Source organism: Vipera ursinii (assembly GCF_947247035.1).
Source record: "Vipera ursinii genome assembly, chromosome: 5".
Classification (NCBI taxonomy): Eukaryota; Metazoa; Chordata; class Lepidosauria; order Squamata; family Viperidae; genus Vipera; species Vipera ursinii.
Window position 1 is genome coordinate 47746552 of NC_139518.1, and position 12615 is coordinate 47759166.

The window sequence follows — 12615 nt, forward strand, 5'->3', positions numbered from 1 at the left end:
GTCCTTCCTTTTGCAGCCTCCTTCACAAGTCCTCTGGAAAAATGAGAGAGTTGAGGAATTCTCTGGCTGTGGAGAAGAGCTGAGGAAGAAAAAGTCTGTTTCTCAGGCAAATTTTATCTGATATCAGATTCCACTCAATACTTCTTTTATGAAAAAAGCGTATATGAACATAACATAATAACACAATCCCCAAAGATACATACATTTTGTTAAAAGGCAACACTCAGTATGACGTTGAGTAACATTATGACAGTATGACATGTCTGAGATTAGCTAATCTTAATATATACTAAACAAACAGCTTCAACCCACAATATCTAAACAATAGTTAATGCTTGCTGCAGTCAAATTTTATTTTCAGAAGATGGCATAAAAACTTTAGTACTAAAAAATTTCATAGTCATAAACCTCTTTAAAAGAATATGTTTGACAAAATCTGCTTAGGACAATCCTTCTAGTATAATTGATGTTACCATTTTAAAATGTAATCTGCACTACAAGGTATATAGCAGGTTAAACCAGGCAGGTCCAACCTGTGCCCCCTGGACCACATGAAGACCTGAACAACTAACAATGCATCCCCACAAGATCATAAACTTTTAACATCATTATATATTTTATATACATTAACTATATTATACAGTGCTTTTTTTGTAAAAGAAAAAGGTGCTGGAACTCACACATGTCATACAACCCGCCTTGCCTATGCTACAAGGTTCCATCCAAAAAAGGTGCTGGAACTCCATTCTGAGTGTTCTATGACAAAAAAAGCCCTGATATTATATATTTTATATGTTGCCCCAAACAATTCTTCACTCAGTGTGGCACAGACAAGACAAAAGATTGGACACCATGCTCTAAACGTTCCATTACTAATTTAAATTGTAAATTAAATTACAAAAATAACAAATTACAAAATTACAAATACTGAAAGCCTGTATAATTTACTGTATATATTTCACGTAGTTTGTTATACTGATAATAGTCTGAAATATTTGGTAAATTTAAGATTATGTCTAAAAAGAATCAATTGTAAAAGAAAAGAAAATACAAACTCGAAGGGCAGACTCAATGGATTATTAGGTCTTTTTCTGCCGTATGTTTTTATATTCTATAAGCATATTTAAATATGCCTATTACAGCACAGTTTCCTTAATTTCACGTTGGCTCATCGTTTTTATGCACAATCATCAGACATTTGCAACACTCATTTCATTAAACATTTCCCTCCTAGAAGATTTTCAATCTATAGACTTTAGCTATGATTGTATGAACCTCTCCTTAGCTTGTACATGAAAAATAGCCAACAGTTTCATCTGAACTTGTGACACCATTAAAATTAATGCAGTTTTCCTATTAGCATAAAACGTGCTGGTACAAGAGAAACAAAAATGCCAAATATTTTTTTTGTCTATCACTATTCAAAGGAATGTTGGATTATTTTCTGCCGATTATCTCTTTTCTTCATTGTTGTCATTATTTGTAAAGGCAGGAACACTTCCTCAGTGCCATAATTTAAGCCTCACTGCCCTAATTTTTAATGCAGAAAAGCAGCAATGAAAACAGATCTTACATTAATTTACGCAGTAGCTTGCTTTGATAAGGTAAAGACTTTTATCAAAAGTTACTCGATATCACAAATTTTTAATTAGATGGATGGAGTTTCTCAGAGATTTGTGAACTTCTATTTGTTGTAAATAACAACAGCTTGTAATAATTGTGTATCAGTGTTAAAACTGGAATCACAAGGTAAACACTGGAATGAAATGTAATGAATATTTTATTTGTTTTATCTCTAGCTGATAACAAGACCAAAAAGAAAGTAGCCCATCGGGAGAGAAAACAGGATTTCTCTGCCTTCAAACAGACAGACAGTGAAATGAAGGTTAAAATCTCACCACAGTTGCTTTTGGCAATGCACCGTTTCCTAGCAACAGGCAAGTGTGGTTTATTAAAGTTTTTATCACATTAGGATCTGACTGCTAAATTGTTAACAGAATCAATGAAATAGTGGATGGGGTAGGGAAGCTGTGTCAGGGAATTGTATATTGTGTCTCGTTCATTATATTCTCTTCTCTTACACTTTACGGTCAGTGCTGATAGAAATTCTGAGAGTTTAAGAGAAACAGAGCTAGTACAACTTAAAATTGTTTGAAAGCGCCAGGGTAAGGAGCAGCATCACATTGCTTTCATAGACTTGATCAGGCTAAAACTGAACTGGATACCCCTAGGAAAATCATGTAACTTTCTTTGTCTTTCATTTAATTAAAAATGGTTGCTGGAATGAAACAAAAGTGCAGGACTGAATCCTGTCTATTTTCCATTCAAGATAAATCTTCCCCTTTTGTCTTCCCACCTTCTCCGCAGTTTCCTTTTTTCTTTTATATGTGTGCCTTTTTCCTTTTGGGAGGAAAAATATTTTAGGTGGAATTTCCAGGTGCAGTAGGCAACAAAAAACAGAAGAAAGATGTCTTCTTTAATTGCTTCCTCCACTTCTGGTCTCTCTTAAAGAATAGACAGGTACCTGCAGTCTAATGTTGCCCAGATGGATTGATAAATTCTTGGGCAGTCTGAGCAGTGACATGGACATGGTGTACGTGGCAGAGGACAGAGGTAATAAGTTAACAGAGATGTGTTGGCCTGAGATATTTGCCGTTCTACTTTTGTATTTATTTTAATAATGTGCTAATGAATGTATTATGTCTTAACAAATGTGCTATACGTTATCAATCAAGTTGTTTTTATGTTTTCAGAGGTTGAAGCATTTGGCCCATCCCAAATGTCTGAAAAGATCCTCCTGAGGCTACTAAAGCATCCCAATGTTATTCAGGAGCTGAAGTATGATGAGAAAAACAAGAAAGCCCCTGAATACTACCTCTATCAACGAAACAAACCTATTGATTACTTCATTCTAATTTTACAGGTCAGACTATCATTATAAGCATTTGCTTCTCCTGTAACTCTCATCTGACTAGCATGATTATTCAGTGATAGTGTCTAAGGTCAGAAGGGTCATCGTAGTTCCTGTATTACCTTGTTACTTGTTCTGCCTGCATAATGCAACCTAAGATTTGGTTAAGGAAGATACCCTTCATCCTAATAGTGAGTGAATGGCTTTTTAAAAAATAAATGGCAGCTTCAGAGGTATTGGCAAAGGGTCTATTAGTAAGAGTGGGAGCTCTTTTTTCAGTGCAGATAGTGGGAGGATGGAGCTGAGTGGTTTAAAATATCAGGGAAGAGGGCAAAAGTCAAGGTAATACTTCCTCCTTCCATAGTTCCAGTCTGTGTCATTCTTTTAGAAAGATTTCAATCGATGCCATCTTATTTAATGGGAAATTGAGCCACAGTGGAAAAATTTGATTTTCAATAAAAAATACGGTATGTTTCTATTAAAATTTTGGAGGTATCTGATTAAAGGTGTGTGTGTGTGTGTGTTTTCGTAATTTTCACGGGTATAGGTATGTAGGTCTTGGCGTATTCGGGTCTTTTCCCATGTAGGATTGAGGGTGTCGAAAGCACGTAAAAATGCAAGTAGAAAAATAGGGACCACTACGCTGGGAAGGTAACAGCGTTCCGTGTGCCTTTGGTGTCTAGTCATGCCGACCACATGACCACGGAGACATCCTCGGACAAGCACTGGCTCTTCGGCTTCGAAACGGAGATGAGCACCAGCCCCTAGAGTCGAAAACAACTAGCACGTACGTGCAGGGAACCTTTACCTTTACCTTATATATATGTGTGTGTGTGTGTGTGTGTGTGTGTGTATACACACATACATATATACATACATACAGGGCTTTTTTTCTCATAGAACGCTCAGAATGGAGTTCCGGCACCTTTTTTGGATGGAATCTTGTAGGGTAGGCAAGGCGGGTTGTATGACATATGTGAGTTCCGGCACCTTTTTCTTTTACAAAAAAAGCACTGCATACATATATACATATACATATACACATACACATACATATACATATATATACATATGTGCCCTTGAGGACCACTCGGAGGCTTCAGCTGGTGCAGAATGCGGCCGCGTGAGTTGTGATGGGGGTTTCCCGATACTCCCATGTAACACCTCTACTCCGCGAGCTGCATTGGCTTCCGGTTGCCCTCCGGGTGAGATTCAAGGTGCTGGTGATTACCTATAAAGCCCTAAATGGCTTGGGTCCGGGATATCTGAGGGAACACCTGCTGCCAGCATCAAGTTCCCTTCGTCCAGTGCGCTCCCACAGGGAGGGACTTCTTAGGGTGCCGCCGGTAAAAGATTGCCGGCGGGTAACACCCAGGGGGAGGGCCTTCTCAGTGGGTGCGCCTGCCCTCTGGAACCAGCTGCCCGTGGAGCTTAGAACTGCTCCCGACCTCCGATCATTCCGCCGGGACCTGAAGACCTGGCTCTTCGAGCTCTCTGGCCCAGGCTGAGAATTTTAATTTTAATTGGTTTTTTTTTACTTTTTTCAGGGACTGTTGTAATTATTTTTAATTGTTTTTAACTTTTGTATTTCTTGTTTTAAATTACCCTGTAAACCGCCCTGAGTCCTTCGGGAAAGGGCGGTATATAAATCCAATTATTAAATTAAATTAAATTAAATTAAATTAAATATGCCCAACTTTAATCAGATACCTCCAAAATTTGTGTGTGTGTGTGTGTGTGTATGTGTGTGTGTGTGTGTATACAGACAGACAGGAAACATAACATAATAAACTAATTCTACTTTATTGTAAGGCTATGTTAATAGAATCTTGCAAGTCTGAAGACACAAATTTCACTACTTGGTCCATTAAAGTGGGTCTTTCTTACGTTTCTCTGACATAAAGCGACTGCAGGCTCCTGCTTCTCTTGTCTGATTGCTTCCTAGGCAGCATCTCCTCCTCTTTCCCCCCAAGATCTTTCATACATTCCATTACAATAAAGCATGAGATGAAAGAAAAAGGCACAATCTGAAAATGACCGAAGAAATTGCTGTTGACCCTTTTGAAGAAAAGGTGAAAAAATTAGCCTGTATAAAACCAGGGCCATGTATTACATTCTTATTCAGTTATTCAATGTATTGATCGTCATACAGAATTAGATATATTCCTAATTAATATTAACTACTTTTAATGAACCATTAAAATAATCCACTTAATTACATAATTTAAGTCCCTATAGATGTTTTCAAAGGGACGCGGTGGCTCAGTGGGTTAGGACGCTGAGCTTGTTGATCAGAAGGTTGGCAGTTTGGCGGGTCAAATCCCGAGTGCCGCGTAACAGAGTGAGCGCCTGTTACTCGTCCCAGCTTCTGCCAACCTAGCAGTTCGAAAGCACGTAAAAATGCAAGTAGAAAAATAGGGACCACTACGGTGGGAAGGTAACAGCGTTCCGTGCGCCTTTGGCATCTAGTCATGCCGGCCACATGACCACGGAGACGTCCTCGGACAAGCGCTGGCTCTTCGGCTTTGAAACGGAGATGAGCACCGGCCCCTAGAGTCGGAAACGACTAGCACGCATGTGCGGGGGAACCTTTACCTTTACCTTTTAGATGTTTTCAAGTCATCATTCCCCTTGCTCACTACATTGGCTAAGGATACTGAGAATTGTAAGTAAGCAACATCTGGAAGGTAATGTTATCTGAGTTTTGGTTTTTGGCATCATTGAAATAGAGTGAAAACCAAATTATTCTAAAAAGTAGTGGGAACAGACTGGAAACAATTAAGCAGGAAATAAGCTTGAAAATAACACATTCTCCCAAACTAAATATTTTTAGATCAATAACCAGAAGAGATGACATTTTGATGCAATCCTGGCATGCATATTATTCACTTGTGGTACTATTTTTATGGTTAATCTGTAATATGAATTGGACTAATCTTAGTCTTGCCTAATAAACTAAACAATCATGTACACTGTAGTAAGCAAACAGCACCACCTACTGGTTTGCTTTTAAAACAAATGAAGGCAAAAAACAAAAACGGTATTTTGGTCTTTAGATCTGCTATCGACAATGCTACGACTATTTAGTTTAATGCATTAATTTGGTGTTTTTGAACAAAACTGAAATTTTCTACACTATTTCTCCTCAGCTGTTATGCTTTTGATATTTTCACATATCAACAAGATAGTTTGAATGTTTGTTAGGAGCATTATCTTCATTGATAAAAATCATTTGATTTATACAAATTTGTTTCTTCAGATACCTATGCAGATGTTATTTTTACAGAGAAAAATAAACTGTGAATTCTGAAGCCTTAATAGCATGAAGGGCATTAAATCCTGAACGAAATTTGAAATATGGTCAAAATACTATTTAATATATTTTATGTTATAATTTTTGCAGTTTAACTTGTTTTTCCTAAAGTATTTTTAAAAGCCTTTGAAATTAATCATGAAGGAAAAAGTTGCAAATCTGATCTTATTGAGCTTCTTTTATAATATATATAACTTTTTATTTAAAAAATGATTTCTGTGTAAAGAATATATTTATTTTTATTTTGCTTCTCTTGTATACTGAATCATAGGCTATTCTTGAGTCATTTATCTGCTTAAGTCACCTCTGGTTTTGAATAAAAGCAATAGGGAATAAGTGCTGTAGCTGGAGAGGGAACTGGTTTTGATAGTATACTCTTACCATTTATTGCTGTACTCCACATGCTACATACAGAATTTGGCTGTGTATAAGACTGAAGTATTAATCTGGGTGCTCTTCAAAGTTCACTAAATGGAGCATAATCACCATTATGTAGCTGTCTTTAAAAAGGGATGCGGTGGCTCAGTGGGTTAGGACACTGAGCTTGTCGATCAGATGGTCGGCAGTTTGGCGGGTCGAATCCTAAGTGCCGCGTAACAGAGTGAGCGCCTGTTACTCGTCCCAGATTCTGCCAACCTAGCAGTTCGAAAGCACGTAAAAATGCAAGTAGAAAAGTAGGGACCACTACGGTGGGAAGGTAACAGCTTTCTGTGCGCCTTTGGCGTCTAGTCATGTGCGCCTTTGGCGTCTAGTCATGCCGGCCACATGACCACGGAGACGTCCTCGGACAAGCGCTGGCCCCTAGAGTTGGAAACAACTAGCACGCATGTGCGGGGGAACCTTTACCTTTTTAGCTCTCTTTAGCATTAGCATTATTTTATTTATTTAAAAGATTTATATGGCCACCCATCTTAAGCAACTCTCCACAACTCACAACAGTCATAAAACCAATTAATAAAACAATCATAAAAACAATAAAAACTGTAAAACAATTAAAACCCTGAGCCATGATGTCCCCCTTGAGGTGTCCCCCTTGAGATGCCTCACAGCAGGCTCAACTGTAGTCCTTCCATAACTTCTGTATGCATAATATCAGCACCCCTATAAAAAGTGAAGTTTTAATGACCTTCAGGAAGACTAGAATGGTGGGGGCTTGTCGAATCACCGGTGGAAGGGTATTCCACAAAGTAGGTGCAGCCACAGAAAAGGCATGCTTCCAAGGTCCCACTAGATTTCAGGGAGGGGACCTAGAGCGTGCCCATCCTGTCTGATCTAATGGGTGTATATTCTTAGGGAGAGGTGGCCTCACAAATCATCAGGTCCCGTGGCCTTTAGGGCTTTAAAGGTGGTAACCATCATCTTGAATGACACCTGGAAGAAATCAGGGAGCCTGTATGGCTCAAACAATAAAGGTATAAGATAGGTGAGCCTATGGGCACCTAATACTCTGGACACCACTGTGTTTTGGGCCAGTTGTAACTTCCAAGTAGACTTTAAGGGCAGCTTTAGAGGTTTAGAATAATGCAGCCAGAAGGTAACTTATATGAGTGATTGTGAGCAAGGCCTTTTGGTCCAAAAAAGAGTGCTATTGGTGCACAAAACAAATCTGTACAAAGCCTCTCCTTGCCATGGCTATATCTGCTCATTAAGCAGGAGCAGTGAGTCCAACAACACCCCCCTGCAATGGCATCACTTGCCTAGCCCCAGTAGAGATGTATAACTCAGTCCTCATTATACACAGCATTGTATGAAGACATTTCATTTGTATCAAGTGTCCTTGAATCCAAAGAACGGGTACCATCCTTTTATAGGCTGGTTGTAAATCTTGCCTTCGAGCAGAGCAGAAGAGGGAATGTGAAGTCAAGCTTGAGAGAAAGCTTTGTGATGCTTTGGGAGTTCCAAGATGGCAAGATTCCATTTCCAGGATCTAACATTAAAGACTCACTTGCTATTCAGCCTCCAGAACTTATTGTTCAAAAAGTACCCTTATAGCTAAAGCTCTCAGTAAAAGATTTAGGTCAGTAATTTAGACTCTGACTTGAAGATATTTAATGGTGTTGAAAATTTATTTCGTAACTCGAAAGAATTTTACCTGCCTCTGTGCTGAATCTATTTTTCTCTAATTTGCTCTATCTAGTCATTGTTTTATTATCTGATATCAAAATGTAAAGGAAATAACTTACAGTATAAATTAGGCATTGTAAATCCTTCTTAAGATTTTTGATCCATTGGAGGGATAGTTGCATTTTAAAGAGGATGGTGGTTTCTGACATACTCATGCAAACCTTGTGAAAGCTGCAAGAGGGTAAAACATAATGTAGTACAGTCCATCAAACCGATTGTTGAACCATAGAATTGCCAACACATACAATCTCTATTTGGCTAGGTTTGAGAATCAGTGGTAGTTGTCAGATCCCCACTTAGTCATGGAGTTCACTGGGTGGTTTTGGTTCAATTACTGTCTATTAATCCAAAGTACCTTAAAATGTTTTGTAAAGAAATAAAGACTTGTCTGGATTACATGCTGAAGGGTTTCATAGAAGGCCTCAATTGTATTTGGATCAGAAAAACCTTTAATCTTTCTTTATGTAGAAATATGTAACAGTGTACTTAACAGCTTTGTAGAATTTGTACTTATAGAAATTGTGCCATTATCTATTGCTGAAGTCTCCTTTAGGTCGGTATTTATGGTAATACAGCTATGATACTTTTAATGATCTCTGTATAGTTCCTCACTTGATGGGGTGAATTCTTGGCATAGAGTAAGGTTTTATTCTGAGAGTTAGAACTTCCATAGAGATTTTGGTTGGGTTCACACATTACACTAAGTTATAATGCAATTTGTTTGGTTTTAGCTTATTATAATAATAAGCAACCTCACCATTGTATTTTCTTCAATAAGCCACAGCCAAAGCAACTTTGGTGTACTGTTATGTGTGAACCTTGCCTTTCACAGAATTTTACCTATCAAGGTGTAATCCTATTTAACACAGGAGTTAAAATTAAAGCATTCCCAATAGCTCGATATCCAGCCTCCATTTAAATAATTCAATTAAAGGGGAGCTGATCGCCTTTGATAATTGATTCCTATGTTATGCTGCTCTTATGGTTAGAAAAAAAATCTAATATTTAACATGAACTTATTTTAGGCCATTACTCTTAGTCCTGTATGCTGTGAGAACTGGCTTTAACTTTCTTCAGGTTAAAACTGTGATCATATTCCTTTCCTGATCTTTCATATAATCTATTTTGCATTGCTGCTATTGTTCCAGTCCTACTAGAATTTTTGATCACACTGAAAAATATCTGAGAGAAAATGAGATCAACCCCTAAATAATTAGAAAAATTTAATGGGTTAAAAAGGATAACATTTTTAATGTTTGTTTTGTTTCAGTAAGATTTATTCCTGGTTGGCACAATGGCTGTAATATGATATCTCATACAACAATGACTACATATTTATATAAATGATTTATTTATTTTATTTGTTGAATATATTTCTTGTCTTTTTTCCAGGAGCAACATATAGCTTACAAAGAGAAATCCATCTGTCCTGTGAGCTACTGTAGATTGTGCTGAGAGAAAGTGACAGTCTCTTAAGTCACTACCAAGTTTCTATAGCTAAGGGTAGACTTGAACCTACAACTTACCACTCCTACTTCAGTTTCTTAAATACTATTTCACCTTGATTCCTGGTGATTCTGTGTTCTTTTTCACTTCAGGACCAAGTCCTGAAAGCTACCCTTTCTCAGTTCCATAGATTATACTTTACACAGGGTTGCTCTTTCAGCTATCTCAAACTTCAAACCTTTCTAGGATCGTCCTGAATTTCAGTCACACAGAGATCTTTCTGCCATTGAGTAAGACATTCTATCATATTGACTTCATGAGTCCCGCTTGGGACCAAGACATGTTTCAGAGGCTTTTTTTTACATTTGATAGTGTAAAATGGGCGTACCTTTGCCTTCCATGGAAACTTTTCTTTGATGGACAGGATTCACAAATAAGACTGTTGACCTTTCTTTGTTCTTAGTTCCTTTGAACTTAGAGTGGGATACACATTTAGATTCAGATCAAATAAATGATTGCTGGTTGGTAACAAAATAAAGGTGCCACATCTGTTACTTAGAACTTCTTTGCAAAGTTGCTTAACATCTTTAGTTTTTTAAAATTAGCCCACTCAGGTCACTCCAGAGAGCCATCGTTCATATAAACGGAGTACATCATTCTCAATCCCTGATGCAATTCACCTTGCAAATTTTAGGAAATATGTATTCTTCATTTCGTAGTAATACATCCTGTTGGAGCAGACAATGAAACCTCCGTCTATTTAAACAAATCTTATATGTATGATAACTGTATCATTGGGTAGTGAGAACATTATTAGGGTTTTGCTTTAATAAACTTGTTTGCATTGCGACAATGAGACAGCACAGTTATTTCTGTATGACAGAATTAAATCGGATCTCTGCTACAAACTTCACCATCCGTAGAAGGAATCTCTCCTCTATATGTTTTTTAAATTCACTTCTCTTTTATCTCAAGATCATTTTGAATTTTCTTTCCATCTTATAGAATATTAACATCAGTTTACATCATCTATTAATTTTATAAATCCCTTCATTCAACTCATTAATATTAAGAAAGATAGTCCAGGGCTAAGCTTTCTGGTATCCCATTTTATATCTCACTTCAATTTGAGAAATAAAACTCAGTTCAGTTTCAAGAATGGTTTTCAAATAATCTGTAGATCCATATTACAGATTTGTGATTCAGCTGATAATTAACTTGCTAATCAGACTGTCATAGAATAGTTGATGAATTTTTTGCTAAAGTCAAGATATGTTATTCCTACCGCATTTCCACAGTCTTACAAAGGAAGCTACCTGGCAAAAAATAAATTAATTTTGAAAGTTTTGTTCTGAATAAATCCATCCTAACTTCTAGTATTTTCCATATTATTTTCAAGCCGCTTAACATTAATTGCTTTAAAATCAAAGTCTTCCCAGGTATCAGACTGACTGGTCTGCAGTTCCTTTTTTCTGTAAGGACACTGCATTCCTTCTTCTAGTCATCTGTTATTTCACCTGGTTTGCAAAGTTTTGGCCAGATCTTCAGCAATTTCCTTTTGTTCCCTAGGATGCAATCCATCTGGCCCTGGAGATTTGAACTCATTCAAGGTCAGTATCTGACTAATATTTCTCACAAGCTTGAACTGGAAACCTGTTCCTTCCTTGGGTTCTTCGTAATTCCCTGGTGGAACACATATTCTTTTCTCAGAGAAGACTGAGCTAAAATAGTTCTGCCTTTGTTATCTATTATCATTTGCCATCTTCAGTTAGCAGCTGGTGTACTATTCCTCCCCCCCCCGCCTTCTCTTTTATTTTAAACATACTCAAAGAATCTCTTTTTGTTATTCCTGAGATCCTTTGCTAATTCGGCCTATTCTGAGCTTTTGTTTTCCTGATATATTCTCTGCAATTTTTTGGCTATGTGGATGAAGTATTTCTTGGTGATCTAGTAGCTCTCTATTCATTTTTCCTTTAAACGCCATTTGAGGGCTTATCACATGTCTTGGTTGTTATGGTATGAAGACACCCCACTTACTTTTGTTAAGGGCATGTTCTCACAAGACTGTTCCATCTTGCTTCTGAGAGGCAGAAGTTGGACCAAGGTGTGCTGGAACCTTATTTTCAGTTCATTGCCAACACAATACCTCTCCCCACCCCCCACAGGCATTTAAAGTCATATGAAGGAGGAACCCTCAGAAATCAGTGATCTTCTGTGCTCCAATTGTCTGGTGCAGACTGCCTCCTCCCATCCATCCAGTGGGCTCTGGACCCCCATGGCTCTTTTGGTGTAGTTAATAAGAGAGCCAGGCATCTCAATATTTTTTTTTGCTCTAAATTACAAGAGAATATTGTAAATTAGACAAGAAAATATTGACCTTGTGGAAAACTGTCCACAAGTGTACCAGCAGGTCAATATTCCCGTTGGCAAGCAAAGATTTTAAAAAAGGGAGAACTTCAGCCAACAACTTTTCCTCCTGTTTGCAAATGAGTTGAGGGAACATGTGACTGCAGGGCAAGTAAAATGGGAAACGGTGTGCTTGTATGTATGCATCTGTCTGCATGCATGTGTTTGTATGTATATAGAGAAAAATCTGAATTGAGGAGCATTCTGGAATATTCTTTCCTTCCTCTATCCAATAACTATGAAGTTGCTCATTCCATTGGTTGCTTTCCTTGAGATTTGACTTTCTGGTAAACACAGAGGCAGGACTGATATAGTTACATTTATTCTGAAGTAAGGCCCATGTATTCAGCAGGAGTATCTCTTAAAGAAAGTGTGTACAGGAACAAAAGCTTAAGTATGATGGAGATGGGAAACA

General features: G+C 37.6%; 1 protein-coding gene across 1 annotated transcript in view; it reads left to right on the forward strand.

The window, feature by feature from the left end:
* Positions 1-12615, forward strand: part of CNNM2 (cyclin and CBS domain divalent metal cation transport mediator 2) — a 103623-nt gene that overhangs the window by 75923 nt on the left and 15085 nt on the right. Inside the window, 2 exon segments of the mRNA XM_083363464.1 lie at positions 1800-1942; positions 2756-2923. Coding sequence (XP_083219590.1) covers positions 1800-1942; positions 2756-2923 — 311 coding nt within the window.